This window comes from Theobroma cacao, chromosome 9 (genome assembly GCF_000208745.1).
Source record: "Theobroma cacao cultivar B97-61/B2 chromosome 9, Criollo_cocoa_genome_V2, whole genome shotgun sequence".
NCBI lineage: Eukaryota > Viridiplantae > Streptophyta > Magnoliopsida > Malvales > Malvaceae > Theobroma > Theobroma cacao.
In genome coordinates, this window is record NC_030858.1 from 23,132,481 (window position 1) to 23,150,388 (window position 17,908).

At 33.9% G+C, this 17,908-nt stretch overlaps 3 protein-coding genes across 3 annotated transcripts; all 3 read right to left on the minus strand.

Annotated features, from left to right (window-relative positions):
- LOC18589580 (protochlorophyllide-dependent translocon component 52, chloroplastic) lies at window positions 520-4,327 on the minus strand. The gene is made up of 7 exons (XM_007014614.2): window positions 3,554-4,327; window positions 3,127-3,314; window positions 2,201-2,286; window positions 1,930-2,114; window positions 1,637-1,825; window positions 1,282-1,469; window positions 520-1,121 (listed from the first exon to the last, which is right to left on the minus strand). The coding sequence occupies exons 1-7, from the start codon at window positions 4,067-4,069 to the stop codon at window positions 866-868; spliced, it is 1,608 nt and encodes a 535-aa protein (XP_007014676.2). The 5' UTR covers window positions 4,070-4,327; the 3' UTR covers window positions 520-865.
- Window positions 5,967-9,172, minus strand: LOC18589581 (G-type lectin S-receptor-like serine/threonine-protein kinase SD3-1). The gene has a single exon (XM_007014615.2). The coding sequence runs from the start codon at window positions 8,805-8,807 to the stop codon at window positions 6,414-6,416; it is 2,394 nt and encodes a 797-aa protein (XP_007014677.2). The 5' UTR covers window positions 8,808-9,172; the 3' UTR covers window positions 5,967-6,413.
- On the minus strand, window positions 12,892-16,538 carry LOC18589582 (IQ domain-containing protein IQM2). Its single transcript, XM_007014616.2, has 8 exons — window positions 16,288-16,538; window positions 15,177-15,675; window positions 14,903-15,083; window positions 14,729-14,817; window positions 14,538-14,625; window positions 14,217-14,456; window positions 14,004-14,105; window positions 12,892-13,900 (listed from the first exon to the last, which is right to left on the minus strand). Exons 2-8 carry the CDS (start codon window positions 15,650-15,652, stop codon window positions 13,103-13,105), a joined length of 1,974 nt encoding a protein of 657 aa, XP_007014678.2. The 5' UTR covers window positions 15,653-15,675; window positions 16,288-16,538; the 3' UTR covers window positions 12,892-13,102.

The window sequence follows — 17,908 nt, forward strand, 5'->3', positions numbered from 1 at the left end:
AAAGACCTAAAGTGATGTTAGTTTACTTGACAACAAAAATTCCTAACTTATTTATTTTCTTTAGGGACTTAAGTGAAAATATTTTAAATCTTTATGGGGTATAATAATTTTTTGTAAACTAACAAGGCCAAATTTTTTTTATGAGCACATGAGGTGAGTGCAAATGGGGAGCACGTTTGGACTTCTCCAAAACCAAATGTGCATAGGCTCGGCAATTTAGTTGTTCAGTTAGAAAAGTAGTTTATGACATAGTGGGGACAGATTGTACCCTCTTATATTTGATGTAAGCAAAATGGTTAAGATTCATATGAAGTACTCAAGTTAATCACTCACGTGGTATTACTCTGAAAAGTTACCATATCAATGGTGTTGTCTTCTGCTTGCTTTTGCAGCGCTTCTTGTAAGTGTAGCAGTTACTTTTTTGAACCCAGAAAGCAAGGAAGATTATAGGTTTACAACTTCAGATTTTACCAAGGCCTGAAATTCCAACTAAAGCAATGAAGACTTCATGCTGGGAGAGGACTGAAATGAGAAAATCGTTGCAAATATCAAGCATCGCACTTTAGCTAATAATGTCATCCAAGTTTATTCTGATACATGGATTCACCATCGGTATCTTCCCCTATGCACCGTTAGCAGGCAGCCTGCTCAGCTCTAAACTGCTAGCCAATTCAAAATGCAAAGCAATTCGAAATGCATATATTTTGGTCGCTTTTTGAAACAGATGTTTACTTTCAAGATGAAGACAACAACTAAGGTCTCTTAACTGTGGTTCTGAAACTGCTAGCCAAATATGGTTGCCTACTAGGTGTATACAAGTGTCCAATTAGCTTCACCTTACTAAATTATTGGCGAATCACTAATCTCAGCGAAAGGCATGGTTATAGTCATGGTAATGAAAATTTTTGTAGATGAAGTGAGCCAACCATCTTGAAGCTGCAAAGCATATGATTGCCATCGAAACCACTGTTGTTCTAGTGACCATTGACATCACACCCTGCTTTGTTGCAGCAACAATCCCAATCGAAATAAGGGATATGACTTGCAAGATGACTTCAAGTGCATTGAGACCCTTGTATGCAGCATCGCAACTCTTGCAGTTCACCACATGAGACCAGTACCTGCGGAAGTTAACAAAAAGCTTCTTATTGAACTAACAGTTCTAATAGTTAAAAATCACTGACACTAATTTTTGTTTTGGCCGTTAAACATCATCAGAGGAAAGATGCATGACCATTTCACTCAGAAAGTCAAGGTTGTAGGATGAAGTACTTGATTTACCTGTCCATCAGTTGTTCTCTAGGAGGGGATGGAGGAAGAGCTCCACTAAACTTCCCCCTCCAATCAATCTTACTGCCAGCATACTTGTTTAACCACCTTCTGAAACCAACCACTAAGGCATCTGACTTTGTAGGCACAAAACAAGCTTTTTGCCAATTGGTAGCACCAATATCCATTATCTTACGCTCCTACAATGAGAAGTGGGTGTCAGATAGTACAATCCTAATTAGAAACTTCCTAGTTCTCTGTTAGTGGTTGATCACATAATTGTATTAGTGAGCACACCAAAATAAATACTTTACTTAAGAATGGTTATGAATGAAACTTTTGTTTCAGCTAGAGATATACGAATCACCTCAACATGAAGAAGATACAAATCAGAATCAAGAATCAGGTTCTGTCGAATGTGAAACATCCATCGTGGAACTATTCTATCAATCCAAATACCAAAGTTTCTCGGGAAGGTCCAGATCAATCTGCTATTACCTGGACTGACTGGAACACACATAAAAATCAAAGCAATTTTCCGATTTGCTGGTGATGCCTGCACAAATTACAGTCTTATGAATTAAACCATCTAGAACACCAATAATAGCAATATAAAAAATTAATTACACCAAATAGCTAATTCAAAGCTGAATGGAGAACCTTTTTGGTTTCAGCTGGTGTTTCAGATCCATTTCCTTGATCAACCGCAGGATCAGCATAAGCATGAAAGATGCAAGGTGCAATAAATTTAGAACAGCCCCAGTCCTGCTTTCCAGTGAAACCATTTACATCCAACTTCTTGACACTCATCTCAAGTGGTCTTCCCCCTTCTCTGTCAGCCTTGACTGTGAGGGATAATGTACAATTATATGAGTGAAATTCATTTGGGAGAGAAGGGAAAAAGTCTTGAAATACATTAAGAACTTCTTACTCTTGGGGCTCCGAGTTTGCATTATTCCATAATGTGCATATGGAACATGAGCAGGATCCATAAGATTTTCAACCAAGACCTCATACCTGAAAGTAAGAAAGTTAGTTTACTTAAAGAAAATTCAGCAAATACCAATCACATTAGGTGTCTCCTGCATGTAGACTTGTAGTTCTACGTTCTCAATAGAACTTCTGTAAACTTTAGTTAACCTTCTATCTGTTGAAAAGAAATTTGTCCAATTTGCCAAATGATAATTTCAGCGAGATCCAACTCATTCCAGATGGTTTTGGATTTAGTTATGCTCTTTCTTTTTAATTATGTGCATCACCACCTTTTTAATTCATTCAAAGTTCTGTACTATAACAAAATGGAGTCCGATGCAAGCTAGGACTTAAAAAGTCACAGTAGCTGCCTATTCTTTTAAGGATCAAGAGTAGAGGTCTATAATTATCTACATTTAGTCCTTGAAGGAGTAGTGGTGAGTGGTGACTAACACCATGAGCAAAGGGAGTAGTACAAATGACATGCCTGGGGAAATATGAGTTCCAAAAGATGTAGAAGTAGTAGCATCATTCAAGAAGTTATGAAGATGAGAAAATGGAAGGCAAGAAGCAATAAGATGGAATTGATCACCAAATTCTGACATTGCAGAAGCTAATAGACATCCGGACTTTACTTGGCTTGAATCTATTGAAGCTATATATAGCCAGGAAGGCGAAATTTAGAATTTAAGGATAGGATTAAGTTCAAATTTTAAGAAATCAAGCTCAGAAGTCATATGCTTTAGTGAGAGGAAATGGATACAAAATTTTGTTGGGATATATGCAAGAAAAAAGAAACACTGGCTTGGGCAGTGCATGTGGCCATACTAAGACATAACAGTAGAATTGAATCTTTTAATAATCTCAAGTTATGACTTTGCATACCCATAAGGAATATCTCTGTTTGCCATCAACTTTGAAAATGAAGGATCCTCCAATTCCGGAAGGTAAGGGGGCTTTTTCTTCATAATAATATCTTTGTATTCAGGATCAGCATTTGGCCAAAACCACAAAATGTCATGCTGCACGGTGCTAGGATAAGCAGCCACACATGCTTTCTTGAATGTGTGGACCTGCAAATTTGAATGTAAAGGTAAAGAAGAGTATCCTTTTTGCCAAAAATGCTCAGACCCAGACATCACAGGAAATTGCTGGAAATGGACTGTGATTACAAAATCAACATAAGTTGTGGGAAGACGAACCATAAGATATTTAAGCTCCTCACAATCTTAACAACAAGAAAGAAGAAGGGGAACAGATTAAACATGCAAATGCGAATTGAGAAATCAGGTTATCATTCAAGAGGAAATACCGGAGGGCCATCCGGGGCAGCTTGAGGAATGAACTTGCAGTCACCGGCGCCACCGAAGCACCAGCCATGGTATACGCATTGCAACCTCCCCCATTGATCAATTCTTCCCTCAGACAAAGGAGCCAACCTATGAGGGCAAGTATCATCAAACACTTTCCACTCATTCTCATTCCTATCCCACCACACCACCAGATCAAGTCCCAACACCTTTTTTGCATGTGGCACCCTCTTATCCAAATCACACACTGGCATAACTGGGTACCACTGTGCATACCAATCAAATTTCCCTTGCTCACTGTCAGCCTCAACTTCTGGCTGAGGTGGATCCACAGATTCTGTTGATGCCGGGGATGATGACAAGGTGGTAAACAACTTGGATATCGATACATTTCTGTGATGAAGTGGTTTGAACAGAAAATTCAGAAACAAAGGTTTAGTCAACTGGGAGTTGTTGATTGTTGCTGTTGGAATGTATGGTGAAGGAACAATGCCCGAAGAAGCTCTGAGAACATCCATGGCTGCCTCTCTTTATTTCTCTCTTTTCTTTTTTTTTTTTTTTTTGATCTTTTGAGTGTTAATAATAATTTTGGCTGATTGCTTCACAAGCTTAATTAGCAACGAGGAAGAAAGAAGAGAAACAACCCGAGGCTGAAAACGGTTCACGGCATAAGAACATGAGAGAGAGAGAGAGAGAGAGTTGAACTTTTGGAGGCTCAAAATGAAAGAGAGAAGTGAGTGAGAACGTATGAGATGGGGCTTTGGCAATTCCTGGTCGTATATAATTTTTTGTTTAAGTAATTGCGTGAGTGGCTGACATGATTTCAGGCTCAGCCAGTGAAAGAATGCGTGTACAAGCATCAACCCATGCTTTACGATCTGCATGTTGTCTGAAATTTTGACCATTGTGGTATCTTATCCATTGCATCTTATTTTATTATAAAACTTGTGATTGGGAGTAATTTGACTGTAGAAAAGATAATATTATAATTTTTTATATATAAGTAAAGTAATTATTAAATTTATAAGTATTTTATTGTGAATATAATATTACTTTTTAAAATTAATCTTATATAATAAATTACATATTTAAAATATTTATACTTTTTATCATTAATTTTTATATAATATTATTTTTTAAATATGTTTTTAATATCATATTTTATTTTTATTTTTAATTATAATTTTATATATTTTATTTTTATTTTTAATATAATTTTTTATATTATATATTTTATTTTAATTGTAAGTAATTTTTTTAAAAGTTGAGGGTAATTATGTTTTTAAGAACATTTTAAAATATAATACAATTTGATTGTATTGATCTTGAATTGCAATCACATTATATCTATTAGTTGTAATGTGATTACATTACAATCTTATATTACAGTAATTTATTATAAATCACTATAATGGAAGTACATTGTAAGTAACGTGCTCTATCCTCTCTTATATCAAACACTGCTTGTGTTAAAACTCAATTTAATGTCAACTTGTACTGTGGGTAGATCATCAAGATTTTAATAATATAGCAATATGCGGTAACGATTAATGGTAATTAATTAACTCTTTGTCAAATTTAATAATAGGTGATAAGAAATGTACAAACCAATGACTAATTGACTCCATTTGTAATCTTTGGATTTAATTCTTATCGTTGACATCTACGCTACAATTTCTTTCTCAAGAAAAAAAATAAAACATAAAAAAAAAAAAAGAAAGTAAGAAATTATACAAACTGAGCATGGATCCTCTTGAAAGAGTGCTCCTGTTTGTACGTTTCAAAGGATCACCATTTTTATTATTATTGTGTTCACCTTTCCCTTTGGTTCAATCTCCGTTTACTTGTTATTTGTGAGGTATTTTAATCTAAATTTTATTATTTAGTAGGATTTGTGAACTTTATAAATATTCAATTAAAAGAAATTTAAAATTAATTTTTATGAATTTTATTAATTAAAATTTAAAACTATAATCTGTAAAATCTTTTTAAAGAATGCGTGGAAAATCTTTTTTATCAAGATGAAATAATCTGTCAAATTAATTATCCTTTTAATGTGTAAATTAAAAAAATTGATTTCTCACGACACTGTAATTATTTTTATACAACAAATATTTGCCTTTTTTTCAAAATAATATTCTTTATGCCATACTCAAAAATAAATTACTTACTTTTCTTTTTTATATGATTTTTGTTTTCGTAGAAAATTCATGGTCATTGTTAATAGATTTAACTTCACTTTCTAATTCATTCAAAAGATTTTTATGTAATTAATATTTTACAAGTTAATTTACCTATTGAAAAGTATATTTTGCATATTAGTTGATTATATCATTTAATTATACCTTATATTCCAAGAAACAAAATATTAATATTTTTCAAATTGTTGTTAGATGATACAACACAAACATGGTAGACGCTAATTCTTTGCTTTCTCAACATATCATTCGGTATTCACATTGGTTGGCTTAACAAAAACAGTGCCTCCCATGCAAGAGAATGAACAACAATTAGGAAACCAGCATCATTTATATCTCAGAAATGTCAATTAGATACAGCATCCTTGTAATGAATCAGTTACTTGGAAACCAAAACCTCCCAAGCTCTATATATGAGAAACAGATAATCTCCATACTCTACATGGAATGTGAAATCAATTAACATCCTTTTTATCAGAACTTTAGAGTGCCTGCGCATTTCACACAAGTCAAGGGTTCAGTGACAAACCAAAAAACATACTCAACTCCCACACTCTCCAAAGTAAGCTTTAAGGTGTGGAGGTTGATATATTTAGTGCTACTACATTCTTCCTAACCTAGGTCAGTCTTCTAGGCATCTACTTCAATCTCAGTCAACCATCTATCAGCCCTGTTTAAAAGCAAAATTTGATGGGGGCCTATCTACTGAAAGTGAACCTTCCAATACCTTAACCACTTCACCAATGGAAGGCCGTAAAAATGGTTGGTTTTGCAAACACCAAAGAGCTATTCTTACAGCTCTTTCTAATTTTTCAGATGCAACGCTATCCTCCAATTTATGTTCTTCACTAATCATAGTAATGAGCGAGTGCATATTGCCACCAAGAATGTCCCTTTCACGTGTAACAATTTGCATTAGCATCTCCCCGAACATGAAAATATCTCTTTCTATTGGAGACTCTGAAGAAGAAGCCGCTTCCTTTCCGAGAAGGGTCCTAAGCCCAAAATCTGTAACCTTCGGAACAAGCTTTTCATCAAGCAAGACATTTTCAAGCTTCAAGTTCCCATGTGCTACACATGTTTGACACTCTGTGTGCAAATATGCAAGCGCTCGGGCAACCCCAAGAGCAATATCAAGCCTCTGTTGCCAATTTAGTTCAGTCTTCCTTTTCTCCACGTCAAATAGCCACTTATCCAAAGAGCCATTTGAAATATACTCATACAGCAGACACTTGTGTTCTTCTTCAAAACAGGAGCCCTTCAGAGGCACAAGGTGCTGATGATACATTCGACCCAAGGTAGAAACCACAACTTGGAAATCTCTCTCGCTTGCAACAACGTTGTTCAATACCTTCACAACAATAGGGCTTTTATGGGGAAACACACCTTTGTAGACACAGGGGCCAAGCTGGTTTGTAAAGTTATTAGTCAGCTGTTTTATCTCTTCAAAAGATACTCTGATGAGAAAACTGCAGTGATGATTCATCTGAGTGTACTTTCCAAATGGGATCCTTGCTTGAGCTTCAATTTGTCGTCTTCGATAGATATACCAAAGGACAAACATCTCAATGGTGATAAAGCCCATGGTTGTTACCGAAACTATTAAAATGATAGCCCTTATAAACATATTCTTGTCACCTCCATGACCAAGGAATCTTGTAGATGTCAAAGGAATTGACTTGGCACTGTTGCGGGGATTAGCTCCTCTAGCTGAAACTGCCTGAGGAAGCAAACACACCTTCAAGAAGGAAACTGCAGGACTAGATGGGCTCCTATAGCCACTTACAAAGCTCGTTCTTTTAATTGTACAAACTCCGGAACCATCATTTTTTGAAGTGGCTGCCACACAACTGGTGTCATTGGAGCAATACTCTTTACAAGCTGCCTCACTTAGCATCATATCAACATCTTGAGGGGGATAAAGACCATACAGAACTGTTCGTCTCAGGGTTGACATGCTAGTCCTCATCTTACAGTTCTCCAAATCAGCCATTTTCCTGCATCCAGAGCCAGTAGAATCCACCAAGGGAAGGTCAGATCCCCAAGCAACTGAATCCTGATACAGACAATCACAAATAGGTCCTGTCAAATTAAAGCCACATATGCTGTACAAACCACAAGAACCGAAGATGTTGCATTGGTTCTCAACTGCCCGCCATCCTACTCTCCAAGCATGAAGCGAATTAACCCATGAGTAAATTCTCAGGTTACCGTCAGAATCAATCCTAAGATGCCTCAAAGCCACAGAGGGATCTTCAAAGTCCTTACTTGCTATGGACCAAACTGTTCTACTTTTATCATCAACTAGCCCTAAAGCACCATTAGAATCAAATTTTGCTTCCATAATAACATCATTGGAGCTCAAATCAATCCTCCAATACGTCACATTGGCTTCCCATACAAGGGCAAGCTCTCCTGAGTGCCGAATAACAAAATTATAGTAACTAGATACTGATTTTGTGGAAGGAGCCCTCAAGGTTTGAGGGAAACGTAAAGACTGACCTGGAAGAAGAGTAGTGGTTGGCCTATCAAAGCTCTCCCAAAGCACATTATCATCCATATCCATGAGAACGAGGTTCCCATTATTCAGAAGAGTAGCTTTCTTAACACCCAAACTTGAAGTATTACTGCTCCAAACAATTAAACCACTAGGATTATCAAACAAAATCAGCCTCCCATCCATGGAAAGCCTTACTGTTGAGTTGTCAGATACCCTAATGCCGCCACCAACGGTCCAAACAGGCAAATTTGCAGCTTTATCTCGTAAGTTATACCTAATTCCAACAAATAAGCCATCAACATCATCAGCTCTTTGGCGACCCTCCAAGAACCCAAATGCAAAAAGCCCATTTTGGGACACCCAAGTCCTGGTTTTATCAAACCCAGAAATCTCAAAGCCAAGAGGTACGGAAGCCATTGGGAGCTCATCAGAAAACCCACAATATGCAAAACCCAGAACAAGAACCACAACTAAGGCAGTGCCAAGTTGGAGGCACTTACCTTGAAAATGCTTGATGGGTGTCTCATGTTCCAACTGATTAGGCCAAGCTAGAAACATTGCAGCTGCCAAGGAATAAAATTTTGGTAAGTAGAAAGAGTAGAGCCGTGTCTGAGAAAGTGCTAGGCATGAGCGACTCTGATACGGGGAAACAAAGACAAAGGTGAAACCTGCTTTTTGGGTAAAACTTTTGAAACAAATAGTGCTTGAATTTTGAATATTCGGAAATGGATTCTGTATGACAAGGTGCAAAATTCGTATCTTGTCTCCAAATTTCCTACTTTACTTCCATAGGCATCAACAAGAGTGAAGTAGAGAGAGGTGGGAAAATGCATCCCAAGCTGGAAACCCGCTCCAACTCCAACCCAAAGCGGCCCGATCCAAATTCACTCGGTAACATTTCAAAGGCTCAAAGTTAAATTCGATATTATAATCAAAATTCTACTAATTTGAATTTTTTTTCATTTAAAATAAATCCATTTATAATCATTTGGTCTTATAAAAAACATTTTTCAAAATTTTTTTCATTATTTTTCTTTTTTGGTAATCCCAGCACAAAACATTTTCCATCTCTCTCTCGGATCGATCCTACTTGGAAAATGTTGCCCTCCCATGTGGGATCTCAATCTCTAAAACCCTGAGATTAATCTTACAAAACAATGAAGCTTCATTATTTTATTCAATCATTTCTCAACAAAGCATTATTCAATTATTCAACTATTTTCCATTTGTTATCTCCTTATTCATTTTTTTTTTCCCATCAAAGTATAATTGACTATTTTTATTCTAACTATTTCATAAAGATCGTATCACATATAATTATTTTTACTAAAATACTACAATTCACACATGAAAATCTCTCCTTTCTTTAAATTTTCAATTTACGATTTATTCACTTACAATATGATGAGAAATAAACAAATAAATAAGATTAAATATTATTTATATATAAATTTTTAATGTTGTAAAAATATTTTTATGATGCTATGGTAGAAAATTATTGAAGATAGAAAATTTTTTGAAGATAGGTTATGATAGATAATATTTTGTTCAAAGTACTTAGGAAGTCTCTATATTATAAAGTTTTCTTTAATTTAGTACTTTTATTAAAAAAATTGATTAATTTAGTCTTTATATTTTGACACCGTGTGCAATTGGGTTTTCCTATTTAATTTCGATCAAATTGACCATTAATATTGATAAGTAGTTTTAATATGATGTTTGACACTTCAAATGAGATTGACGTAACACTAACATGTAAGATGCAAAAAAAAATTAATCATTTTGTTTCATAAAAATTAGTGTCCTTTGTTATCATATGGGTGTTACTTTTTCACTATCCATTTGCTAAGTGCAGTGATGTGGAATATGGCTTCGAATCTGTCTTTGTGAAATCCATTAGTTAAGATTAAACTTTAAATTAATAAAGATTCATTAAAGAATAAAGAAAGAAATAAAAGTTTAAAATAAAATATTACCACTTAATTAGTATTGGGCTCATTGATTGATACAGAATCTCCTACCTAAAGAATAGAGTTCAAATTCTTTTCTTTCTATTAAAAAAAACTAATTAAGATTAAAGAATAGTGATCCACTGAGATCTTAGAATTGATACATACACGATCAAATGAGTGATTTTAGCAATTTAAATCAAACTTTTCATAACCTGATTACTATAGGAATATGAGAAAAACCAAAAGTCATGTGATGTAAAGAGAGAATCGAACAAGAGGGGAAAGGAGAGAGAGAGAATCCAAAGAAAGGTTAAAAATATTTTATTGTGGTTGTGCTTGAAGAAATTTGCATAGGTTAGTCCAAGAAATTATTGTTAATTTTTTTTGTATTTTTATTTGACTATTTATTTATAAATTTCTCATTAACATTGATAATGTCATGTCAATATTAATCAATGTCACATCAATAGCTTTAATAGAGAAACTACATAATATTAATAATTATGTTAATATTGACAAATTTTGAAAACACAAGAACCCGATTTATACAAGTTGCAATAAAAAGATTAAATCTTACATTTTAATAGAATGTAAAAATTAAATCTACATTTTGGTAGAGTACATGAACTAAATATAACATTTATCAATACCATCTCGTCAACAAGTTTAACAAAGAAGCTAGATGGTGTTAATAATTGAATTGACATTAACAAATTTTAAAATATAGAAATTCGATTTATACGAATTATAATAGAGACTAAATCCAACATTTTAGTAAGTATAGGAACAAAATTCTTAATTTGACCTACGAAATAACCTAAGCTTAACCTCAAATAATGCACACAACTTATCTCAAAACCCCCTAAATCGAAACCACCTAATCTGATAAAAACAATGGATATACATTCAAAACCCTAATTAGGGTACTTAATTTCTTAGTGTGTGGGGAGGGAAACCCCTACTTGGCAACCAAGGAACGAGGGAGCTACTTTGGCAGAACAACGGTGTGGAAGAAGAGGAGAGAGAATCAAGCATGAGGGCACCAGAAGAGAGAATGAGACATCAGAGGATTTGGATTTCCTAGTTGAAAAAAAAATAAATAAATCTTAATTTGGGCCATTTAAAATTTATGTTGGATTTGTCCTAAATCCAGATCCAACCTATTTATTTATATGAAACCCCAATAAAAAGAAATAAATTCACCCTATTAGAGAGAAGAAGATATCATCAATAATAATATATTTAATATAAATATCCAATTACTGTCAAAATCCAAAGTTTTGTTTATTTCAAAAATCTATAACTTTTGTGTTTTTTCAATTCAAATGCAACGTTTTTTGTTGTATCCATTTAAAGATGGTTGATGGTTTAACGGTTGCCACAAGTGATCATGGCCAGGCCCAGAGGAAACCTACCCAAGAAGGCCCATTGCTGAGAGATAGGAAAGTGGGCCAATAAAATCTGTCGTTGCCGCTGCCGCCAGTTTGTTCTTCTTTCCATTGAAGGTTAAATGAAGATTGCTTGTTGAAATTTCATCTGAACTTAGGTAGCGTTTAGTACTTTATATTATAATATAATTACAGATAATATGATTACAAGTAATATAATTGCAAGTAATGTGATTACAAGGAAGATAACATTGCAGTGTTTGGTACATAAATAATGTAATGATTAAAATGCAGAGAATATAACATTACAATGTTTGTTTTATAAGTACTTTACAGGGTATGTAATATTAATTTTCAAAACTACCCTTATATGTTAAAATACAAGTTTAACATGTATTTTTTTATTGTTAGTTTTTATATAATGTCATTTTTTAATTATATTTTTAATTAAATATATTTTATTTTTCATTTCTTATTACAAATATATATTTTATTTTTATTTTTAATATAATTTCTTATATTGTATATTTTATTTTAAATTTTTTTTAGAAGATAATATTTTATTTTTATTTCTTAATACGTTTTATATGTATACATTAATGTGATAGCTTCCTCTTTTGTAACCAATAGCAAATTGGCAACAAAATACCCATAATTCTCAATCTCCAATTAATTTCTTTTGAAAATATCATAGATTCAAAATAACTTACTATCAAGCTAAAACAAAATATCAAGCATAACATCACCAAAACCATATAACTGATTTCAAAATTACTCCTATTTATTAAAATGCAAGTTTAATATACTTGTATTTTTTATTGTTAATTTTTATATAATATCATCTCATAAATATATTTTTAATGTCATATATTTTATATTTATTTCTTATTATAATTTTATATATTTTATTTTTATTTTTAATATAATTTTTTATATTATATATTTTATTTTAATTTTTTTACCTATATTATATAAANCTTAATTTTATTTTATTTTATTTTTTTATTTTTAGATTATATATTTTATTTTAATTATAATGTTACAAAATATTTTTAACAAGGTAATAAAATTGAAAAATAAAAGTGTCTTTAAGAATATTGTAGAGTGTAATGTAATGTGATTGCATTGGTTTTGGATTGCAATCACATTACATCCATTGGCTGCAATGTAATTGCATTGCAATCTTACATTACAATGGTCCATTACAAAACAAACACTACAATGTAATTTAATTGGATACATTACAAAAAACTTGACTTTACATATCTTATACCAAACGCACCCTTACAGTTGTCAAGCTACTTGCCAAAAAAGTAAATTCTTTTCCTTTTGTATTCAAAGGGCATTAAACCCAAAACTCCTACAAATACAACTGTCATATGTCATCTTATGATACAAGATGAACAAATCAAAAAATGTGTACATGAATCCAGTGTTGAAAAGAATGATAAACAATTCCTACATCATCTTTTCTATTCACACTAAAAGAATCAACTAACTGGGAATGTACCCACTATGGTATGTTACAAACAAGTGCTCCCCTTAATAATGCGGAGGACTGCATTCTGGAATGGATGCTTCTCTGCAACAAATTTTCCTTCTTGAGCACAGGTAAACTTAGGGTTCTCATTTCTTCCGTGGCACCTGCTGGTGTGGAAACTTTAGGACTCGGGCTACTAGCAGACCGAGGAGAAAAGTATGACTTTGTGTCGCTCGCACTTCTTGGAGACAAGTTCACCTGCTCCAAAGCCCGGAATTGGAGTTCTGAGGGGTAGTCCCTCACACAACCAATCCGGGGCCCTGCTCCTGTAGTCCACTTGCATGACAACTGCTTCCCTAATTGATATGACTTCAGTCCTTTTTTAGAGTTAATCCTTTGAAGAATCGACTCTTCAGGAATGTCCTCTACCTCTTTGTCAATCTTTTGTTTTGGAACCATTGAATCCTGCTCTGAAGCGATGGTTTCCTCTTCTGTCTCATAACCATCCTCCAACGGAGAATCCACCGAATTGTCATTGTTACATGACACGACAGCTCTATGGTCAACATCTGACATCTCAAACAATTCTGATCTTCTTGGTATTTCAAGATTAGTCAATTTTCTGCTAAGGTTGAGAAGCCTGCTTGACCTGGGCCGTTCAAGGGCAGCCCTAGTTTCTTGTACCCTTGAATCAACTACCACTTTGATTGAATCTTTGACTCTGACCTCTTCAGTCTCTAAAATAAAGTCCTCTTCAGATGAGTTGCATCTGAGATGATTACTGCTTCTTTGTTTGTTGGCCAAGCTTTCATCTTCATCCAATGGAGTCATCTGAACGCAACAAAAGAAGCACTATCAGTATATTCTTTCGCAATTCTCCAAAAACGATATGCAAAGCATATAACATATTTTCTTTGTTTTTTCTTTTTCTTACCTTGACATCTGTTAGATCCACATTATTCTCCCTTAGATATGAAATGAAGTCATTAAAATTTTCTTCTGTAGGACGATAATGACCACTGTGAGGCCAAACAGCCTGTTGAAGAGAGCAACAAGTAACTATCGTTAAGAGATTGTCTCAACACACAGAGAGCACAAAGCAGTAAACAAAAAACCAAAAGAAAAAAGATATTATGTATAGCTATACCTTAAGGACACCACTATCAACAACTAATCTTCCAGCAGCAATGGTGGCACCTCCAGCCAAGAAGCTAGAGTGTTGAAATTTACCCTTCTTCTTCATGCCAACATACAAGATCTTTGATGTGCTGAGGACAAAAATCGACTTAGCATCGCGATCTTCTCCAGTGGTATGGAGAAGCTTCCTTGTTTGCTTGTAGATGAACTTTCCATCTACCACAATAACTTCATAGGGCTTCCTTTCCATCTGTATTGTGGATAATTATTTCAGTAAAAGTTTGAATATAAATCCAGATAAAGTTTGGCGAGAAAAGAAATAAAGACCCACCGGACCAAGATATTTGATGCACTGCTGTTGAAGCTTTAATCTAGGACATTTTTCCAGATTTACTTCTTTCCCTTCTCCGATATCCAGCCTGCATTTTCAGAACAAGCATATCCATTTTCAGTTTTAATTTCTTGAACCTAATATCAGAACGTCTTACTAAACAAACAAAACACTCGGTTAAAGAAAATTACCAGTAGAAGAAAGGCTCTTGACTCTGAGACTGGAGCCATTGATTATAATAGAGGTGTAAATTGTGTCCATAACGATGCCTCGGATCAATCTGAATAACACATGAAACTGGAATCAGTAACAGAGAATGAAGTACAACGGTAAATTAAGCTCATTTTTACTGCAATTTGACTTACTGCCTCAAGCCAGTGTTGCAAAGCAAGCTTTTGAGCTTTATCATTCTTTGATAAACCTTTTCCAACCTTAGCAGCTTTAGTTCTCGCCCTTGACCAACGTGAAATAGCAGTTTCATGTTTATCTATATCAAAGAATGATATAGAACTCCTCTTGAGTTCAGCAAAATCTAAGAGCTCCCACCTACATTACAACAAATAATTGCATTATGAAAAAAAGAAAGAAAAACTCCCGTATGGATAGGTCAGATATAGAACATAGAAACATAATACACACCAGCTCTGCGCAACAAGAACTGCACAATCTGCAAGCTTTCTCCTTGTTCGAAAGCTCTTGTACACTTTTTGCAATCTTATTGCAGCCTCATGTTGTGGATTGCTGGGATCCAAAACTGGTAATTGTTTTGGAGTCTCTATGGATGTATCTGGTTTTGGGGTTTGAATATCTATTGCTTTGCTCTTCAAACCGATAGCTTTAATGGACAAATTCTCTGCTCTACCTAATTGAGTTTTACCTGAAAGCATTCTCTCCAACTCTATCCCTTTAAAGCTAACAGATCCCTCCAGTATCATCTTTCCAGAACCTACTGATTTTAATATCGTGGGCTCTGAATCTATACTTTTGAAACTGATAGATCTAACGGGTGTTTTGACTTCATCATCTCCAAAACTAATGGATTTCACAATGACAGATTCTAAGCCATTTTCCACATCACTGCATTTTGCAAATGGGTAGGAAAAAGTAACACCCATCCCACAACGAGGGGCACTGATTTCTGTGAAACAAACTGAATTCAGTTAGGCGTTTTATATAATAAATACACAAATTATCAGTGATACAAAGTAAAGCAAGATGCTTGTTATAAATAAAATGGGTAGCCATTTGTCAGAAACCAGAACACATGTTGCAGATAACCCATCAAGACAAACTCATGAAACCTTCCACATTGTCAGAAACAACAGCAATACATTTTCTCTTCTTCATATTGTTTAATAAATGATAGAGAGATTATATAACCAGAGAAGCAAAGTACCCATTGGAGTTATGCATTTGAACTAAGGAAGGTCCATTTAACAATGAAAACTATTCATTAAACAAGAACAATTTGAAAATCTCAGGAAAAAAAAAAACTCATTTCATTCAATCGAAGACCAAATACAGAATCCCTTATCAGCATCCTTTACTACTGGACTGTGGATCTGCCAAAACCATCAAACAAAAGCAATCCCAGAACCCCACTTAAGAAAAGCACATGACAACATAATCATATGATCAAACAGCAACAATCCAATAACACCCATGTCATCAAAACCAAAAGAAAAGCAGATATAACAGACCATCATTTGTGAAGAAAGCAGTCTAGAATAGAGAAAAAAAAAAGCATTACCTTGAATTGTATGATGATGGGAAGGGATGGAAGAAAAGAAGAAAACAAAAAGAATGGTGTTGGGTAAAAGGGGCAAGCAGAGGATTGTTTAGATTTTTGTTTGCTGGGTTTTGGATTTTGATATCAGCTTTCCTTGGGTTTCCCTTTCTGTTTCTCTGAAAAAGCAAACTCTTTCAAGTCTCAATGCAAATACGAAACTACCATTGCTACCTTCGACCTCGGGCTGCTTATATTGTGTATGTTAGACAGAGACAGCAACTGCAAATTTAAAGACCCCAAACGGCGTTGGTTTTGTTCTCAAGTTCCAATCACGTGGATTGACTACTTGCTGGAGGTTCCGTTTCGGGTTTTTTTTTTTTATATAATTAGGGGTGGGGTTTTAAATTTTGTTCTTTAAATAGAAAAATTATGTATTAATTAATAACTTAAATATTCGAGTGTGAAAGTTTTTTCTTTTTAGCTAGTATTTTTAAAAAAAAAAAAATTATTTTCTTCTTTTTTTTCCTTTCACAATTTTGATGAAAAATTTTAAAATTTTCAATTCTATACTATTTTCTTTCTCAATCAAATAAAATTATTTCATTAAGTGTAACAAAAGCTGACACTAAACCTGAAAATATAATTAAAAAATGCAAATTAAACCATATAGATAAAAACTCAACACGATTCTGACGACATAGCACACTTAAAAACCATATTTGCTTTAAAAAAGAAAGAAAAAATGGGTGTTGTAAAATTGATATATAATTCTAAATGAAGGAGAATACAATAGAAAGTAGAATGAAATTTTGGGTTTGACTTTTTGTTTCTGTTTTCTTGTTCAAGTAAATGGTAAAGAGACTGGAAAATAACTTCCTGGAAATTGTTGGGCAGAGAAATATGTAATAAAGAGGTCATTTTCAGATTGAGGTCATGGTTTATTCCAAACCAAATAGGAGTTCGTAGCAATAAAAGGAGATTGACTTGATCACAAACGCCACCACTGATGTCATTCTTTCTTTCTTTCTTTCTCATCCTACTTGTTAAAAACGTAGCTTCTTTCCCAAGCTTTGTGGTTAAAATTTTAAAGACCAACTTTCCTTCGACTTTTGGAGAAGTGGGTGTTACCATGTTGGAGTCAGTCTATTCTTGTTAGGTACTACCATCTATTTACCTTGACTATAATCATAATTAATATATAATATAATTAGGTTTCACATGCAAAAAATTAATCATAAGTCATCTCCAAAAAATTAATTATAATCAAATATTTATATTTTTGTACATGCTACTTTCAAGTGTCCTTAAAACACGTCAACACGGTATATCATGTTTTTATTTGAAAATCGAGAAATTTATTGTTTCAAGTTTCATTTATTACGAGAAGTCTTTAGTAATGTTAAGAGATAAAAGATGTTAAAAAAGGTTTAAGTTGAATATTATAGATAATGTATTTGCAAGGAAAATGAGAAGAGCAAAAGGTTGATGATGTCTTTGCACACGTGTAGTAACATTGGACGGGGATGAGAAAAATTACACAAATATTGAATGGGTATTACGAAGAGGAAAGCTCAAAGTCATTGAAACTTCCATGCACTGTTGGGGAATGACCCTCAAGTTGACTTGGATTGATGAGTTAATA